The sequence below is a fragment of the Polyodon spathula genome, chromosome 6 (genome assembly GCF_017654505.1).
Source record: "Polyodon spathula isolate WHYD16114869_AA chromosome 6, ASM1765450v1, whole genome shotgun sequence".
NCBI classification, from domain to species: Eukaryota; Metazoa; Chordata; class Actinopteri; order Acipenseriformes; family Polyodontidae; genus Polyodon; species Polyodon spathula.
This window is the reverse complement of record NC_054539.1, coordinates 60,846,531-60,867,591: the sequence shown is the minus strand read 5'-3', so window position 1 is coordinate 60,867,591 and position 21,061 is coordinate 60,846,531. Positions and strand designations below refer to the sequence as shown.

The window sequence follows — 21,061 nt, the reverse complement described above, 5'->3', positions numbered from 1 at the left end:
ATCATGTACACATTTCAACAGGTTACAAGTTATCAATGTCCCTTTAAACTGAGTTTCTTTTAAAACTGAACATGTGGGTCTCCAAGTGGCTCACCTGGTAAAAGCACGACCGTGTGGGGTGCAGGGCGAGTCGTACAGCGCAGGTTTGAGTCCTGGCTGTGTGAAGTAGCGGGTCTTTGCTGGGGACTCTGAAGGGAGCGTTACATTGTCTGTGGCAGACCCGTGGGTTAGGGAGGCTAATCCGGCAGGGACTGTTTCTCCTCAGTATGTATTGTAATTTACACCCTGTTGATACACATGGAGTGTGCAATTGTCTGCCTGAGATATGCATAGATATATTTTTATAGATCACCCTGCAGTAGGCTTTTGACAGAATTATAACACTAAAACTCCATTGATTCTGTAACCTGACTGTAAGACCACACAACGGTGTCATAGTGCTCACAACATTAACCAATACCCATGGGGTATTGAGGCGACATATATAAAGCCATCAGCTATAAGTTCATACCCCCTTGAGCAATTAGCACCTGGAGTGCCTTCCTCATAAAAAAAAAACAAAACAAAGAAAAAGCATCAGCAAGATGCACACAAACCAGCCCAGTTTCACATCCGACAATCTACTAAAAGTGATATGTTTCCAATTCTGAAAAGACTGGGGCCTTGGCACATTTTCTTCATTTATAAGATCAGGTATTGATCAATGTTCTGCTGGCATCACATAACAATGCCTTAAGTCAGCGTCTAATCTAACATGCTGTTTATAACAGGGAGCACTATATATTACTGGTTGGGGTAAAGGGATGACTAAGTCTAGTCTGGCTCAATTACCTGGGGGGGGAGGGGGGGCAGTTTGGGGATCACTTGAATCTGGAATAGTGAGAGAGCAGTGCTCCCACAGTTGGAATGGTTTTACTGGGCACTCTAGAGTGGATGAATTTGGTCCCATGGGGTGCTCAAGGGGATGAGTGATGGCAGCAGGCAATGTTACTCCCAATAGGAAGGGGGTTTTCAATGAAATACAGAAAGCCAATAGAAAGATAGAAAGATAGGTAGATAGACAACAGGTTATTTTTACATAACGGTGTTGCGCCAACACACCTAACATACAAAACACGAAAAGGCTCAAATGGGCGTATGAGGCCTGAGGTAAAACAAAGCAGAGGGGCAGATACAATCATCAAGCACAACTCACCTCCTCCCTCTGCAGTGAGTCAGTAAGTGCCACATGACCTGGATAGCAGGAAGTAAGGTACAGCTACACAAAACCAGTCTTCAGCAAGAATCAGAAATAGTCTGTTGTTTAAGTTTTGCAGGATTATAGTCCATTTGTTTTTATATCAACTTCGTTCATATCACCTAAAAATGTATTGGAAACTACTCTTTGTGGCATTAACTCTTACCCTGCTGGGAAGTACAACAACAGCCGAGAAACTAGGTAAATATTTAACGGTGTACTCTTTTTTAAATTTTGGAAGTGTAGCAGAGCAAGAATAATACAAGAGTATCTTCGCAGATCCCACGCAGTATTTCTACATAAGGACATTTTATTTTTTAGGTGTGAGGAAATTGGGTTTAAAAGTTACGCAGTGACTCGACATAATTGTTATGTTTCATTACAGTTATTAACTTGTATGATGTAATAATAATAATAATAATGCAGTTTTATTTAAAAAGCAGTTTGATTCCTGTGTACTTCTGCATCGATGTTTAGTCGATTAATGATCCCTACGTGTCACGTATTTATAGTATACGCACCAGGCAGTTTATAACAAGGGACAATGTACCGACGACAGTTTTGAAAACAGCTGGTCGATTCTGCTGAAAATGTGTACATTCCCAGTTTAAATCAGTCGTGTCTTAAGAGCAGTTGTTCAAAATAACAAAACTTCAGGAGGAAGAGAATATTCTAGAAACTTCTTAGGTTGCCTCGCAGGTATCGCTGCTTCAGATAATATTCACAGAAACATGGACGTTATGCTGTTTACGATAACACAATGAATGACCAGTCATCCAGTTAATTATAAATCTGATTAATTTGAAATTCCAAAGCAACGCGCTTTGTTTGGGAGTGTTAACATTTTTTAAATACAGGTGGATAAACAGCTGACTCAACAGCCATGTGGCGTGGTCGAAACTAAATTGATAGGGGTCGTATTGAGTCTGGGCTGAAACAACGCTTGTCTAAAGAAATAGTTAGGCTCAGTGACGTGTGACATCGTTTGGGCTTTTGTCCTCTAGGCCCAAATTCCGTGGTCACCCCTTGTTTGTATCCATTTTTGAATCTGGGTATATTTACAAATGTAGTCATCAATTTAACAAGGTTCCTCTCTTGAATGATATGTTAAGACGTGTCTTTTACTACTTAGATTAACAGCCAGCGTACCTGGCTGTAAGTTAACTAATATAAATACTGAAGGGTCGTACACGGTCGTGAACATAATTTTCTCACCACTGGTAAACGGTCTGAAAGAGGCAGATTTTTACATTGGCATACCGGGTCTGTGACAGTACGCATTGTTAAATGTAGACAACACCTCAATCAATTTAAAATCCAGAGTTTAGTTTCTTCATCCCTTCAGTCCTTACTGTTCACTGTGTGCTTCAAACTACAGTTTAATTCAGTTACAGTCGCCTATTTCACAAGATGAACTCACTAGCTGAATTGTACAGGTTTATTTTGATTACTGTGTTTCCTCCAGATTTGATTTTTAATAATTAAAAAAAGGGCTTTGTGTGTCAGTTGTTGAACATTCTCTGTCCCAAATAACATCATGAATGAGAAAAAAGCAGACAGTAAGTAATCGATGCTGTTTATTAGAACGAGATTGTGTGCTGCTCTTTGTCGTTCTTATACTTAAAGTAAATTATACAAAATGCCTAATGCAAGTAAGCAATAAGGCACTTCAGGGTGTGTGATACACTCTAATGTCACCACACAACGGGAGCGTTGCAACCTCCCAGGGTGTGGTATTAGAGTATATCACACACCCTGTAGTGACTTATTGCGCTTATAAAATCAGTTAACTAGCTAAATTGAAGAAAAAACAAAACACAAAACGTTTTTCTAATTAACAAAAAAGTCGTTTTTATTACATATCCTTCCGCCTAAACTGAACAAAGAAAAAGTAGTTCCATATACAGTAACTTTAATTTTTTTAATGCATTAATAAATAACTAAATAAATAAATAAACGATTTTATAGATGTTGAATTGCACATTGCCATTGAAAGTTTTTCTCCATTTGATTCGTTATACTTCTTACAGTTCTTGGTTTGTTAATTAAATTTTAAAGTAAAATATTACTGTCTATTTTCATCTTGACCGAGCACAAATGAGTCTGCCTTTATCAGATGACAGTGCTGTGTTTTTTTTTTTTTTTTTCCCCCGCTGAAGTGACAGGAGCCCATACCGGATTAGCGCTACCACTTCACAGTGACAAGAAAGACATTATTTCATCCGGTCACTTATCAAACTGACCTTCCGGTTTATGGCAGGACAATGTGGAGAAATACTGGGCCCGTGTTAAACAATTAAAAAAATGTTTTTTAAAAAATCAGGGCAAAGCAGAAGACACCTGGAATAATTTATGTGGAGAGAAAGGTATGACAGGAATTGCCAAGATGTTTTTTTTTTTTTTTTTTTTTTTACTCTGTATCACAAATCGCACATCTGTGCAGGTGGGGCAGGAGATGCAAGTGACTGGAGTACAAACATACAGTAGTCCAAGGCCTGTGGCAGCAAAACATCCATTTAACCACATAAGGCTATTTTAAGAGCAACCCACATGTTTTTTTAAAAAGCTGAAAGTTTTAAGATATTTTGTTTTAAAACTATGCATTTTCTGAATGGGACAGGGAACGCTGTAGTTCTAGCTGAGTTCAGGGAGAAAAGGCAGAGCGATCAGACTGGCAAATTTTGAATTGTTTTGACTACTTTAGCATTTTTTCACTACTTGAATTAGTCAATGATGTCCAATTCAGCCTCATTCAAAATATCATCTAAAATTAGGTTTCCCAAAAGGTCAACATTTACATAAACATGGTTGGTTATTTCTATTTGTGATAAAATGCCTGCCGTTTTTTTTTTTTTTTTTCCCCCTCCAAAATTCTAGTGCCGTATGGATATATCAACCAGTGATTTGCCAATTTTTGAAAAGTGCCGACCCATGGTTGTACACTGTACTATCAGCACCCATAGGTGACCTGTTTTGACCAATCAGAATAGAGCATTTAAAATTCCCATTTTATAAGTATTTTTAAAGCATAGCACTGGTTTATAACAAACTCCAAAATGTCGTTCAACAAAGTAGTATTTTATGGTAATGAAGAACAATGTATGATCATTTCTTAATGACGTCACGCATAATAAAAAGGCACATTTAATTTTGTCGACGCTTAGGTTGAGTTTGAACATCTAAATAAGATATTAGAATGATAATGTAAAATGTCATTTTTCACCAAGCTGAACGTATTACATTATTTCTCTGAGAAGAATACTTCCATGTGTTTTGTTTGTGTTATTGTTAATTTTTGTAAAAACAAATAACAGTATGCAAATTTCCTAAAATCAGCACTATTGACTGATACAGTTTTAAAAGCTTAAAATGTGTCTCCTTTAAAATGAATGTCTTTTCAGGTGGCTGTTCAGATTGGACAAACTGTTCAAACTGCACAGAAGTCTTGGTTGCGAATGAAACTGCCTGTCAGTGGGTGACATGCACAGGTGAGTAGTAATAATGGCTGCAGTAATATGTTATGACTATTATATAGACCCAGTGGTTCACAGAGGTTTTCATATATGCAAAAAATCTCAGTGTGACTAGCAAACTTGTTCAGAATTAAAGTGCTTGATGCATTTTATGTGACTGGTTGGCCCAATTCACAAGGTTTAAGTAAACTACAAAAAAGCAATCTTCATATTCATTAGACATTCTTACACACAGAGGAGTTATGACGGTTCAGAACTACCACTGAAGCAACTTATAGGTCTGTGTTGAGACTATACCGCCACTGAAGCGCTGTGGTGGGTGTGGTTTCAAAGTCAACATGCCAGGTCACTATAGCATAGGTAGGTAAGGGCTGTGCCTGCAGTGCTTAATTTGTACAGCTGTATTAAATCTGTAGGTTTTTGTGTGCGCGCTAAAGAGAGGCAGTCCACTGCCATGTTTGCAGCCTATTTTAAATTACTTTATGATTTGCGCTTGAGTGCCTTTAAATAAGATGACACTGGCTGCAACTCTGTCGTTTTTTATACACAAATAAGCTTACTTGATTTTAAAAACGTCATGAGCAATACAAGCAACTTCTTACACTACTGGGTTTGATTAAATGAGCAGTACACAACAAAATATGAAAGCTGAACATTCATTTCAACAAAGATCGGCAACTTTTTAATTAAAAAAAAATACTGTAGCCTAATTCAATAGGAACATTAGCCTGCTGTATTATATTAAACCAAAACAATAAAAATAACGATCTGGTTCTCTTGCCTTTTTCAATGAATATGATTTAATTCATATAGAATAAAAACATACTAAGCTAACAACTACCTAGCCTAAGTTTAATGAGTCGTTTATGTAATCTATCAGCAGCTTCTGTTGCATACACGTCGCTGATAATAGTGCAGGCCGTGGGTCAAACTAATGTTTGTGTTAGGTCTTGTCAGTGTTTCAGATTGCACAAGAACAGTCTGCTGTTGCCATGAGAACAATCTGTTGATTGACAGGTTTGAAAGTTGCTATCTCTGGCTGTGTGAAAGGGTTATGACGTTATTACACCGACACAGACTGCGCAATTTCTGCTGTGTGAAAGGGAATTCTACACACTCGTTAGAACGTTTCAGAGACGGCACAGTAGCTGCATTTCTGTGTGAAAATAGTGTTAGACTGTTATTAAATAAGCCAACAAAAGTGTAGCAGTTTTACAGATATCAAGCTGTTTTATTCAAAACAACAGACTTGACTTGCAGTACAAGAAAACACAAACCAAAATGTTAGCAATGTGAATTGCATTACCCAGGCTGTTAAGGGTTTAGATAGGGCTGTGCTTTTCTGCCAGGTTTATCCCCCCCCCCTCCCCCGCATGTTTGTTTTTTGTGGGCGGGGAAAGAGATGATGGCAGCTGGATAGCACAAAGCTGTAAAATGTTTGTGCTTCTGTATCAGTTATCTGTAAATGTTTTACCAAGTATTTTATATGTTGTATATCAAGTATCTATCAGTACGTTTGACACCCAGTGAACCATGTACACTATGGGGACATAGGGCAAATAATGGTGTGTTTGTCTGTTCATCACAAAAGAATAATGAAATTGTCTCTTTTTTTTCACAAACAATCAGGATGTTCAAATACATGAACCTTACTTTTGGGAATTGTTGATGTAGTCTACAGTAGCGGAGTGAGTCTAGTGGGGGGGGGGGGGGGGGGGGGGGGTACAGAATGCAGTTCATGTCATAATTGCTTGTAGTTCTTCTGAGATATTAGTTTGTCAACTGAAACCAATTGAGACCAATTGCAAAGTCACTACATTTATTTAAAGCCACTATGCAACAGCATGTCGGGTATTTAAAATGACAGAGTGTTACAGTGTTATCTGTTTCAATGTATTGTGACAGAATGACCTAATAATAATAATAATAATAATAATAATAATAATAATTAACAGTGCAGAGGTACCCCAAAGGCTTTCTGTACTGCCAAGACTGGTGCTATACTAATATTTTATTGTTAGAATTAAAACATTAATGCTGTGCATCTTTTAATTTTCTGTTCTTCATTTAATAAATCTCTGTGAAACCAGCCATATACATTAAAAGGTAGTTAACAGTTTAATATCCCCTTTTATTATTTTTGGACTTAAGAGCCTGTGTAAATGGGAAGCATAGAACACGAGAGCAAGGATCAGCAACATAGGAACCGTTTTATCCACAGACTTTTATGGCTGATTTTACTGACTATGGTACCGTAGCTGTGGATCAGGCTTCGGGAAACCAGGTGATAGTGTTGTCGCAGAATAAATGTCAAATAAATAATACAAAAGATAAGCAACAAGACCTGTAGGGCTAATAAAAAAATACTTTTAAAATATTACATGTTGGACATAAATTATAAAATGAATAAACAGTTCTGAATTGGCTGTAGTCACTTCACAATGGCTTTATTTAAATGAAGAAGAAAAGTAATATGTAAAAAAGATTTTTCACATCAGAAGGCATACTAGTAATAATAAAAAATTGATTATTATTTTTTTGTATCCTAGTAACTGTGATTTATGGTATGTTTTCAGTGCTGCAAAATATAGTTTACAGTTTACTGCACACAGTGTGCCATATGCTGTAACTGAAGTCACTGATCTGTGCTGCTCTAGTGCTCTATAAAAAGTAAACAGGCTGTGTTTCACATTTTGTGTATTTTACATAAAGGGGTTTTTTTCATGCTATAATTTTAGAAGGGAAAATAATACATGAATTCCATTCTCTCTATCTAGCTTAGACTATTACATAAATGACACACTCTTGTACAGAGAATGGATATCAACCTCTGTTGTGTAGTCCCCAGAGAAGACCTTTAGGTTAACGTCCGCAAACCCCATGAATATTTCATCCTTAGACGGGTCGGATTGACTCCGACCGAGAGCTTTGTAGAAAATGAGGCAAAAGGGATGTCAGCAGCAGCTGAGTATGGCAGAAAGTTCTGATTCTGGAACTCCCTCTGGTTCCCATCCCAGAATGTTTTGATATGCAGGGAATTCATTGGCATGCAGGAAGAGGTAGAAAATGTGAAATAAGAACAGTGTAACTGCTGAAAAAAATAAACTATATTAAACTAGGAAGCTATTGGAAGCTTTCCAGTGGGGGGAAAGGAATTCCAGTCTCTTGTCTGACCAGTATCTTTCTATCTTTTGTCAGCAATTTGAGAAGAAAAAAAAGTTTTTGTTTCATGTTTTTTCAGTATTTTTTACTAATTCCCTTAAGCCATTAAATGGGCTGTTACTGTCTGCAACAACCATATACAGCTCCAGTGATGCTAATGCTGACATTTACTATTAATGTGGTCTTCTGAATCTTTTACCGTAAACAGTAAAATAAAGTAAAAATGCAAGTGTTTTTTTTTTTTTTTTTTTGGAAATTTACCATCCCTTTTGAATATAAAATATATAAATAAAACTGATGTTTTCCAGGAAAGGGGCATTTGTTTTATTTGTGAGGGGGTAACCTTTACTTGAGTCTGTTCTGTTGAACACGTGTATTTATTTTCAGATGTATTTTCATTATTTCATTATTTTCAAATGTGCCTTGGGATCATGGATTTGATTAGCTCTATAGAAATAGGTTGAAGCTGTCTTGGTAACTGGAACATTTCACATCATGAGCATCTGTTTAGGCATTGTGCAGTCTACAAACACAGCCTTCAGTACTGAGTGAAACACTCATAAGGATTTGTAACAGGAACTAATACAGTACGTGAAAGGGACATTATTATTACTATACAGCACTTTGTGACCGGTAAATACCATACATGGAAAAAAGGTGTGCATGCCTATGCTTTATGTTGTTTATTTTAGATAAAATAGACAATGCATATTTTTTAAAAGTAATTCCTGCTACTATATTTTCTTTGCAATAAAAAACAGCCATAAGCTCTCTTTCCATGCGTGTATCGAGGAAGTTTATAATTTGCTCAGTAAAATTGCTACAAAAATAGCAAGACACATTGAGGAAAAAACAGTTTACCAACTAATGCAGATTCTTCCAAGTAAAAGTGGTTTCCCTGTGACATTTAATGTCGTCATAGCCTAATTTGAATGTGTCGCAAACGTCTTCTGCTTCCTACCGTGAAATATATTCGCTAGATGATTAGTCATTAGTCTGCTAAGCAAACACTAAAACTTGTGAGCCTCTATGCCTATCGTAAGGTAGAGTGAGATTTGTAAAAGTACCTTCGTTCCTTGCTGCAATCGATCCCCATATAGAAATTCCCCTTCAAGAACACTTCTGTTTGGAAGACTCCTTTTGATGTTGCTCTGTCAGCTATCACCACCAGTAAAATGATTAAATTTGAAGATTCTGACTGGCTGGGATTGAAATAGGAGCCCACACATTTGATTCCTGCGCCACAGTGCAGCTTTCAGCTGTTTTGTTCTGTCCTGTGACATCAGAAGAGCAGGGCATGCACTGGTTGGCTTAGGTTTACGGGGTACGATCCATGTAAAGAGATATACTGTATGACATGCAAGCAAGTAACTGCTGTCCAACAAAATGTTGGTGGTTCTGATTTCTTGTAGGCAGGATTGCCTATTTAAGTTCAACCTTTAAAAGCTTGGATCCACTTGTAGAAATTCTATTTCAGTCCTTGATGTTTGAAACAAAGAAAATTGGCTGGTGGAAATAACATATTGAATATGGAGAGGTTTGCTGTTAGAATTACATTTTTACATTTTATGTTGGCCTACTGTGATGTTCGACTGCCATAGGCCAAGGCATAATGGAATTGTACCGTAGCACTGCTAGATCTTCAGAAAACTGGCTGTGCATTCATATTTAATGATTTATATGTGTTACAAAATCCTGTCATCAGAGAGTAGTACTGTCTATTTTTCCTGAAAAAGAAAACACTGTATCCTGCCAAACAAATGTAAATAAAACATTGGCGCTAATGGGGAAACCAGACGTGGAGCAAGCAATTTGTGCCTAGGTTAAATAATGAATATGGTTTAAGTCAGGGATTTTTAACCTTTTTTTGAGGCTATACCCTTTCTGTCTGGAGGTTTCAGCTTGTATCCCTTTACAATGTTGAATGGTACAACAGCTGCAATAAGAAGAGAGAATAATCTGATTAACACATTTCCTTTTTTCTCCCGTTTTATTTAAATAATTTGTTGCAACAATTTGGGATTAACAAACTGCTGGGTTAGGACAGAATACCAAACAGTAGATTTAATTCTCTAGAAAAACTTGTATTTTCTTTCAGATAGTATGAATAATACAAACTAGTGTGCAGTGAAAATGTTTATCAAGTTACCATTTACTTCCCATCTCTGCATAATGTACAATTTAAAATGTTTACAAAAAACATTGACCTCAAGATAAAACTATAATAACTAACTTTTTCCAAAGGCATTCGGTATAATGTTCTGTAACTTTGCACTTTCTGTTGTGTTTCTTCCTTGGTTTTTCTTTTGCAAGTAAGAAGTGTATCAATTTCACCAAACACCAAGAACAAATTCAACCAGCTGCTGTTGCTGTTACTAAAATGCAGCCACGCCTAATAAAGAAAATAAAAAACGTCAAAGTATTCTGATTATTGTTTACGTTTACTGTAGCATTTCTTCTGTAGAAAGATTGTGCTTCCTTGATTAGGAGGCTTGGTGGTGCAGTGGTTAAAGAAAGGGGCTGGTCACCAGGAGGTTTACCCCCAAGTCTCAAAGTCGTTTTGGATAAAAGCGTCTGTAAAAAGACTAAATAATACTCATAATAATTAGTGTTCAGTTATACAACAAGTTGAAAACAGCAAAGTTTATGAGCAGCACATAGCGCTCTCCGTAGGCAGAATTGCCTGCCTGTTTCACCCACCTAATAGTAGGTTTCAGAGTGGAAATTCACTCAGTCAGAATCACACATGCGAACATGGGGGTAAGTACGGATGTGATCGAATCTGTGGGATTTTTTTCTCCATTTGAGGTTCTCTTTGAGTTGCTCAACAAAAATGAAATATTTAAGCACAGTGGTTTCACGATAATATATAATAATGTTAAAAATATGAATTCAAGATCATTATTTTCTTTTGCTTTCATGTTTATTTGTGCATTTCTGATTCATCCTACTTACCCCCTATGACCCCTAGAAGTACTCCAGTAGGTCACAATAGGATTGATCTAAAATAAATGTAATGAATAAATGTAACCTGCCCTTTTTCACATAAATAACTTGAACTACTGTTTTTTTCCCCCCCAGATGTTCCTTTTTTTATTTGACCCTAATGTCTAAAAAGTTATTTAAAAAAAAAAAAAAAAAAAAAAAAAAAAAACAGGCAGGTGTTAAGAACATGGCTTCCTGATTGTGTTCATGCCTAAATTCCACTGCAGCATGTACAATTATTTCTGTATAGCATGCATACTGGAGTGTATCTGCTGATGTACAAACTGTTTTAGTTGTTCGCAAATATGTTTTGAGCTTCAAAATAATACTAATAATAATGTCTTAATGCTGTTGAGGGACACAATGATGGTGCATACAGTACCGTATGGGGCAGGCCTTTAATGCCATGTAAAAGTTCTTAAAGGGCAGGGTTTGCTCAGATAATCCCTCAAATTAATAAACTCGCATTCTGAATTTCATGTTTTTGCTTTAAGCTTTTACAGTATAATCGTGTCTAGGTCTCCAGACTGCAACTAAACGAAAAGGGTCAACAGTGGGAGTGATGTTGAAATAGCAGGCAAACCAGAGCCTGAAATAACAGCTACCTGATTTGTGGCCACCTGAGTGGTGCTTTTCTTTGGGTCAACTTATCCTCCCTCAGCCACCTGCTTGTTCTCCAGCAAATTAACAGAGCAGGCCATTTAATCATGTTTGTTTGAAATTGCAGTTCTCGTCAAGAGCGCAGATGAAACATAAATGACCAGGGAACAGGAGTGGGCACTGATCCATCTGTTCTGGTGCTATTGTTAGAAACTTTAATCTAACCTTGATGCATACTTGTATTTATCACCAGTAACCAGAACACCTTGTTATGCATATTCAACATTACAGCTATATCTATTTAGAAGTAGACAAGACCATTTGAATTATTTAGTTTTTACCAACCAATTTTTGAAGCTTGTGGTTAGTAAACTGATTCTTTTCTAAGTTGTGCTGTGTAGTGCTTGGCTGAGGTGGGGGCACAATTTTTATTTCTACCACTTCACATAAACGACCACTTTCACACAAAAAGTAAACTCCTTGACTTTTATTTGAAATAAGTCACATTTCTTATTAACACCATGCAAATGAAAAAAAAAAACAAACAAACAAAAACTATTAGTCATTGCACTGAGTGCTTCTGGTGTGGAAATGCATGCAGGGCTGCAGGTCATGTAATCCAGGACTGGAGTGTGTGTGTGAGGAGGTTGCTGTTTTGGGTATTTTCAGAGAAAGAAAAAAAAAGATTTCCTACATTGTTTCAGGTATAGCTGATGCAAGAAAGGCAGACAGTAAGAGGATGGTAAAGCATCATTTGCACAGCAGATTTACCGAGGTGCAATAAAACTAAACAATACTTCAGTCTGCTCTGTTCAGATGCCCCAGTGTAAACCTTGGCCGAGTCAGATACCCCAAGGGCTGTGGAATGTAAATAAGTTATGTGTTTATAGTAATCAGACAAACTAAAGGTAAATTGAAAAAGACTTTGAACATGAAATGGCTGGGCCACATCCATTCTTACTGAAACTCACACAACTTGTCTTATTTTCTCTCTGCTGCTTCTAATAGCAATTCACAAACCCTCATCTGCATTGTAAACCTAGACCTCATTTTTGAACATTTCAGTTTTTGTGTTTATTTTTTATAAACGGTTAACACATCACCTGGTCTTGCAGGGTTCAGCAGTATCCACAACAGCAGTGCGTCACATGCCCTCTACACATGTGTGGATCTGTGTGGTTTTTGTCATCATTTTGCACTGCGGCACATACTGCAACAGTAAATTAGGACAGCTCACGTTTTAACACTGAAATATAAGCAGCAGTGTTAAAATAAAATAAAAATAACACCAAAAACCATTTTGTGGAAGCATTTATTTATTTATTTATTTATTTATTTATTTATATTTATTTATTTTTAATTTAATGAATACTACTGTACTAATTTATCAGAAAACATTTAAATTGAGGAACACAGTTCACATTTTGTTGGCCTCATTGCTGGCCTTAATTAGGGTAATGTTTCACAGTCCTATCTGATTTTAAATCTATATGTAAACTCTTGAATTGGTGTGCTTAGAGTTGCCTGGTTATTTGGTTTTCGTCACAGACTGTTGTATTGCTTTCCTTAGCTTGGCTGTTAGAGTTTTCTTTACTTGTTGAAGTGTTTCATTTGTAGTCTAATTTGTGCTGAATTGACTGCTCTGCTTGGTTTTATTTGCAGTTAAATGAGGTTATGAATAATATGTGTTCTGATTGTTTTTTTGAGCTGGAGAGCTGTTACAGAAGCGACACCTACACTCCTATTCCTACAGTATAACCTCTGATAAAGAAGAGACTGCAATAAAAAAGGCTCAGAATGGGGCTCACTGCTGTGTTTGGCAGGATTTGCTTTTTTCTGGCTCAGCACAAGCTTCCAGAATGCACTGCTTCAGAGGGCTGCCAATTTTACTATTCATGGAAAGCTGGTCCTTTGCTAGTCATTAAAGAAGAGGATTTGGGGCACTAAATGTGTTTGGCTAATGATTGGTTTGAGTTTAACGGCCACTGCCAAGATGCACGAGTTCAGAGGGAGGCTTGCCAATTTTACTTAGTCATCCCGAGGTTAAAATGATAAGTCCTCAGCTCAGCGACCTAGTCAAATGATCAGTTTGGGGGGGGGGGGGGGGGGGATCAACTATGTAGTCTGTCCAGACTACATAGTTGATCTCAAGAACCATACTCAAAAACGTTTTTTAATTAATCCAGCTCAAAGCGTCCACACTAAAGTACCATTTCATGTTTAGTCGGGCTTAATGCATACACACACTATTAAAATAGTCTGGTTCCAGTTCCTAGCAGCGCAGTGGACTGGGATTTAATATGACACTATCCCACCATGCACTGGATTTTATGTTTACAACCCGGCAAATATGGAGCCCGTGCCCACGGAGACACAGCGCTTCTTTGCATGAATGCTGTGACTTTGTTTGGTACATTTTATCATGTGTGCATTTTGTTTTGAACTCTGCAGTTCTCCTTGACTGATTTCATTGCTTCTGATATCAGTGTGCCTTGATTTCAGCATCTGATCATGTCACTCCATGAGCCAACATTTTACAACAAGCTTCAGAAACTGTATACGGTACAGCAGTGTTGACAGTCATTCTCACTCCTTCAGGCGCCTGTTCTGAGTACTGTATTTATAATGTCCACACGCGAAAACATATCATAAAGCATTTTGGGATATTGGAGGATACACAAAAAATGTAGTTCGGTATTAGTGTCCACACTTCTGACAAGCCGCTCTACCTGATGAGATCTAATTTAGAACCGGACCTGAGACTACCCCCCGAGGTGGTCTCGAATCCAGTTGTCGAGTATGGTATTAAATGCTGCGCAGTGTAGACGCTGACTGTTTTTAGCACTTTTAAGCTGGTTTAAATGCAACTAATACAGTTTAAAGTAGGGGTGGGCAACGATATGAAATTTGTATATCGATATCGTGCTCGTTAAAATTATTATTAAATGTTTTAAATACCTTTGTTGATCGGGCTCTTGGAAAAAGAAAAACAATAATACCTTAATGTGTGGTGTTTGCCTATGAGACTAACAATGAGTTGTATGTATAGGGTTTGTATCTTAATATAAACTAAAGTTGCTTATACTGCGTGTGATATTTTTAGCAGTATTAGCAATAAAAAATGTCTCTGCAATATGGAAATTATTATCGATGTCGAAATCATATCAAAATATCGATATTGGTGCCCACCCCTAGTTTAAAGGCACAGTGTGGACAGGGCCTTATTTTTAATAGGACGTATAGGGCAGTGGTGCCCAATTATTTTCCACACTGGGCCACTTCAGATGATGACCAGAAAGCCAAGTTATGTTTACTCTGAGTATTATAATAAATAGAAACACAGTTTTATGAAAACAGTAATTTTAGAAAATAACCAGTTTAGTGTTATCACTGAAAAATAGGCAAAACACTATAAATACTGAGTCTCTATCAGGAAATATATTGTAATAAACATTTAAGCCCATTTTATTTGTGTTATGTTTTAAAAAATAAACGCTGCAGGGGGGTTTATATAATTCTTAATATCTGTTTGCAAATATCACACAATCTAGAATACCATTTGCAGTTTGATGGAGTTTCAATTTGTAGCTTTACATATGTGCTTGAAAAACTCACTGGTTAATGAGAAAAATGGCAACTGCGACCAGTGCAAGCCTTCTGAAGTCCGGTTAGAAGGACGTGGTGGCAGTACACAGGCACTGGCGAAGGTGGTCACCTGTGATACGATTTTGTTGCTGAGTTTTGATGAGATTCAACAGATTCACAAGAGAAGCCAGATTCACAAAGATATGTTGCGCCAGATATGGTTAACAAGAAAATGGCAAGTTTTCTGGTTGATTTTAAACATGTCTCAGGGATAATGCTGAATGCACAGGGATTAACTTCTTGAGCCTGGCTTTCAATACCTCTGCATTGCGAAGCTCAACCATTTCTAGTTGGAGAGATCCCTTATCCAGTGTAGAAAGCAGCTGCTTTGCTTCTGCAGTCCAAGGTCCATTTGCAGAAACTGAAACGCGCAGTAAAGTCTTCAATTAGCTTTGTCGTGAATGTGTGCATGACATTATCTGCAACGCATTTTGGCTACTGTGTTTAGTTAAAAAAATAAAAAAAAATAAAAAAATAAAAAACATGAATCTTAAACTTAAAATTTATTACAGTGGTGTCTAACAGCAGTATATTACAATCACATAAAAATACAGAATACACATTTAAAACTCTACACATCATCATACACGAACACAGGGCTTCTTCAGATAGTGGAGCAACACATTTTTTTAATTGACGATGGGAAGTCTCTGATCTAAGTTCCATCGGCAATGCATTCCAATCTGAAACTACAGCAAAAGCAAAACATATCCTTCCAGTAGCACTTTTTACTATCGGTATGTTAAAATACGTGGTACCACAAACATATTGAAAGAACTGAAATAGTCCTCCCCATGCACTTCCACGTGTCTTACTGCACTATTGTCAGGCAGTGGAATCTGTTTAACCAGATCTATAGTTGAATTTCTCGTTTTCTCATCATTACTGAGCACTTGATGCAGCCTTTGTATTGCACAGGCCTTAACAAGGTCCTTTCAGTGAATTGTTTTTTTTTTTTGCAAGAAGCCATGCTACCCAAAGGGATGCTCCTCTTCCATAGTCCTGTTGGGATACTGTTCCACTGATCATAAGAGTAGAACGCATGTAAGAAGAAATTAGGCTTTCAATTTTTTTTCTTTGCGGATTGTAGATTTCAGAGGAAAGCTGTCATTAAAAAGAAAAAAAGGTGTTGATTCCAAATGAGACTTTCTATCCAGGGCTTGTGCAAACTCCAAAAGGAGTGCTACATTTTTAACTCTTTTTCTCTTTGTTTTTTATTTATTTTTGTTTTGTTTTTTGGGGTTTTTTTTATGTTTTTTATGTTAGGCTTTAGATTACTGATTTTGTATATACCTGTGAAACAAACTTACTGAACCTGACATACTAGGATACACTTCACAGCACTGTATATATTTTTTAAATCACTTGATACATTAAATTTATAAATAAGTACATTTTAATGATCTCTTTGTTGTCTTTAATCTGTGCAGACATGTAACCCGGATTACTTTCTTTTTTTATAGCAGTAAACTCCACAATCACAGGTTCCTGTATGAATAGAACTGAAACCGTTGGCACAAATTGCACAATTGTCAACGCAACTTCTTGTACAGGTAAGTCCGCAAGATTACGCAAGATTTTACTTTAGTTTTAAAATCATGGTTTTTCTCTGGTGGTTGGTGCAATTTCCTTGTGCTTTAAAATGCTCCAGCTGTGGGTTATAACAACATATTATGTGTGTGATACAGTGTGCGTGTGTATTACTGTTTTTTTTTGTTAATTGTCACCCGCACCTGGTTATTGTAAATTAGTGCCAGGTGCAGGGTTTAAAGCGTGCAGTCAGTCAGGGCTGCTGATGCGTGTGTAGAAACCCGTCTGTGCGCATGTGCACAGCCATAACAGAAAAGGTAGTGAAAGGCTTTTTGAGTGTTTTGTGTGAAACTGTTGTGTTTTGTTTCGTCCGGAAAACAGCTTAGCTGTCCAGCTTATTAGTGTGTGTCCCTGTCTGTGGTAGTTAGTGCTCGTATAGGCTAGTTTTTTGTTTTCTGTTTTGTTTATTTTGCATTGTTAAAAATCTTAGCGCGTAAGCACTTTCAAAAACTTCCAACTCTGTGTCTGGGTCGAAACGAACCCGAGCCACAAGGCTTGTTTACAATATATATAGATATATAGATATATAGATATATATAGATATATATAGATATATATATAACACACACACACACAGTGGTTTGCACAAGTATTCACATTTTGTTTGCACCTGAGCGTTATCCACGATGCTTTCAAATTAGACTTTACATGTAGAATCTACACAAACTACTCCAGACTGATAAAGTTAAAAAGATGCATGTAGAATATAGATAAGTAAGATTTACAGAGAAAAACAGATTAATCTCAGATACATAAGTATTCAACCCCTTTGCTACTGCAGTCCTAAATCAGCTCAGGTACAAATGATACGTTTGAAAGGTCACACAATTAATGAAATGGTTTCAGCCTGTGTGTACTCAAAGTGGTTTAACTTGCAGATAATTTCCCTCAGGTATATAAAGACTTTCAAGCTGCAGCTCACATAGTGATCCAACAAAGCAACCATGAAGACCAAGGAGCTTTTGAAACAAGTCAGGGATAAAGTGGTAGAGAGGCACAGAGCAGGAGAAGGGTACAAGAAAATTTCAAAGGAGCTGATTATTCCTCACAGCACAGTGAAGATGCATCATACCACCCAGACACTACCCAGGTCGGGTTGCCCTCCCAAACTGAGCAGGCGAGCAAGCAGGAAACTGGTTCGAGATGTCACTCTGAAGCCAACAATGACCTTGAGAGATCTGTGTCTGAGATGGGAGTCAGTGTTCACACATCAACAGTAAGACGGTCCCTACATAAAGCTGGCCTGTATGGACGGGTGCCAAGAAAGAAGCCATTACTCAAAAATGCTCATCATAAGGGATGTATGGAGTTTGAGAAAAAGCATGTAGATGATACTGCAGACATGTGGAAAAAAAAAATGTGGTCAGACTAGACAAAAATGGAACTTTCTGGTCTAAATTTCAAGCGTTATGTCTAGCACAAGCCCAACACTGCACATCACCCAGTCACCACCATTCCAACTGTCAAGCATGGTGGTGGCAGCATCATGTTATGGGGATTCTTCTCTTCAGCAGGGACTGACAAGCTTGTCAGGATAGAGGGGAGAATGGATAGTGCAAAGTACAGGCGAATCCTTGAGAAAAACCTGTTTGAGTCAGCCAAGACTCTAAAACTGGGGAGGAAATTCACATTTCAGCAGGGCAATGACCCGAAGCAGAAAGCCAAAGCCACACTTTGCTGAACAAGAGGAGAATTGATGTTCTTGAGTGGCCCAGTAAAAGTCCTGACTTGAATCCAATCGAAAATTTATGGTGAGACTTGAAGATAGCAGTCCATCGACGATCCCCAACAAGCTTGAGAACTTGATCAGAACTGGAGCAATTTTCACCACCCTACTCTGCAAAGCTAGTAGAAACCTATGCAAAAAGACTCCTGGCAGTAATTGCTTCTACCAAGTACTGACTTAAGGGGCTGAATACTTGTGCAACCAGTAAATGTACAAAATTAAATTTTCTTTGCAAGTTTTGCTGACATTTAACCTCTTCCTCATATTACAGTGTTCAGGTTAACCACTACAGCTTTGAATAAAAAAAAGTTTGTTTGAAAAACTGCATAGATTATTTTTAATTCAACAAAATGTGACATTATTGGTAGGGGGTGAATACTTCTGCAAGAGACTGTGTGTGTGTGTGTGTGTGTGTGTGTGTGTGTGTGTGTGTGTGTGTGTGTGTATATATATATATATTATATATATATAGATATATAAATTTCAATGTGTGTTTCTTAGCTGAGATCTTATTTTATTTTTTTCTTCAGCCAATTCAACCACTGCTACTCCACAGACCATGACCAACTCTACTACTGTAGCGACAACAGGTAATTAACTAGTCCTCGATCATCCGTTCAGACCCTTTTAAAAAATATCTCACAGTGCTGTTTTACAGGTTGCATATTTTAAAATGTATGGTGCTAGGTTTTTTTTGTTCTTTTTGTTTTACAGCTCCTTTGAAGACGACCACCACTGTTCCCGCTCTAACCACCCCACACAATACCACCAGTCCTACAACAGGCAAGTACTGCTCTCATCCATAACCACAGGGCACACAATCTTAAAATACTTAGAAATACTAAAAAATGAGTTTCTTGGCAAGAAACATGCTTTTACAACTGAATCAGAATTGTGTATTCAGTTGGTTTAGGAAACTGCATGATGTTGTTATGGGGTGTAGCCATTTTGTGATTGACTTGTTGTTTTTTTCCTTATCGCAGCCAAAACCAACTCAACAGTGATCCCCACCACAGCCCCCCATAAGAAGTCCACCTTTGATGCAGCCAGCTTTATTGGGGGCATCGTGCTGGTGCTGGGCCTGCAGGCGGTCATCTTCTTCCTCTGCAAGTTCTGCAAATCCAAGGATAGAAACTACCACACCCTCTAAGCCCTGTTTATCCAGCGGTGGCCGTCTCTGTGTGCACTGCTTCCGAATGTCAACCACACACCCTCAGTCCTTCCAAACAGTGTTTCTACAGAATTCAAACAGCCTCTTCGGTATGCGCTCAATGCGTTGTTCTTGCGGTTGATCACACAGTGTAGCCGGAGTGCCACAGGTAACTAGCCCATGCTGTGTTATGTATGACATAATGTGGCTGTTAGGAGAGTTCAATCTTAGGTTTTTCTATAGTAAGGTTTCTTTGTGGTAGAATGCCTAATCTTATATTATTTAAGGTTTTACGGATTTTTTTAGGAACACTATTTAAACCAGACTGATTAAAAAAAAAAAAAATAAATATATATATATATATATATATATATATATATATATATATATATATATATATAACGAAGCAGTATTGTTTAATAGTTTGACCCCCCCCCCCCCCCCCCCCCCTTCCTAACTGTATGTTTAAAAATCCGTAAATGAATTGTAATACCACTAAATGAAACGCGTCTGGCTTCAATTTGTTATGATCTCAAAAAAGCAATTCTGTATCTTCCTTACCACTGTAAAACAAATAATCATAATACCAAAATACTACTGCATTTGAGTTTGCTTTAAAAAAAATCAAATGCAGCTTGAAAGGGGGCGGGGAGATTATACATGCCCTAAAAAAGCAAAATCAAAAGTAAAACAAACAAACAAAAAACCTAGATGTACTGCATGCAATCATTGATTTAATGTTAATGTTAACTAAACGAAATGTAAAACTAAAAATAGAGAGAAGTGTCAATCAGGCTAGTGAAGCCCTGTGTGCTAAAGTTGAGTCTTGCGATGTGGTTAATTACCATTACCAACAATTACAGTTTGTACAGTGGAACTGCCAGCTGATTTATTTAAATTTTTTTAGATTAATATCTACAGTGTGTTCATGCCCTTGGACTCTGCACAACAAAAGGAGATACATTTTCCCCAGAGTTTAGACAACACTTTATCAGGTGCTTTCCTCCAAAATACAAAATATCTTGTTAATGTTACAAAACCAGTATCCAACAACTTGTGAGGTTAATTTAATAACTCAAAATTGTGTGCCAGGTTGTTTGTCTCTAGCATTGTGACACAGCCAAGTTTTATATTCTCTTTACCAAATACAGTGATACAGACACCACTTTGACAAAAAGATCTTCATAAACCTGAGGAATCTTTTTTTTCATTCTGTTTTTTTTTGTTTGTTTTAAAGACAATCTAAGTTTATGTCAGAGTTCAGTAATTTAATACCCATGTGTACAGAAAGCATTAGTTCCCCCTTGTCTGTTTTGCTTTGAAACCTGAAGTAATACAAACTAGATGAGTAGTTCAGTTTTGTTGTGGTGGGGGGAAAGAAAGAAGAAAAAAAAAAAGTGCTGCAGGTTTGGCATTTAAAAAGTGAATCTAGGGGATATCTTCCCCCTTGAGCTTTACATTGGTGTTTAATAATCTTTTAATATTATATGATT

At 37.3% G+C, this 21,061-nt stretch overlaps 1 protein-coding gene across 2 annotated transcripts; it reads left to right on the top strand.

Annotated features, from left to right (window-relative positions):
* The first annotated feature begins 1,232 nt into the window (after positions 1–1,232).
* Positions 1,233–19,901, top strand: LOC121317419 (sialomucin core protein 24-like). Of its 2 annotated transcripts, none has more exons than XM_041253340.1 (6): positions 1,233–1,438; positions 4,639–4,725; positions 16,569–16,655; positions 18,949–19,008; positions 19,133–19,201; positions 19,402–19,901. In XM_041253340.1, the coding sequence occupies exons 1-6, from the start codon at positions 1,366–1,368 to the stop codon at positions 19,566–19,568; spliced, it is 543 nt and encodes a 180-aa protein (XP_041109274.1). In that variant the 5' UTR covers positions 1,233–1,365; the 3' UTR covers positions 19,569–19,901. The 2 variants fall into 2 exon arrangements, with proteins under 2 accessions (XP_041109274.1, XP_041109273.1); XM_041253339.1 differs by having other exon boundaries at positions 1,234–1,438; positions 16,566–16,655; positions 19,402–19,900.
* Positions 19,902–21,061: the final 1,160 nt, after the last annotated feature.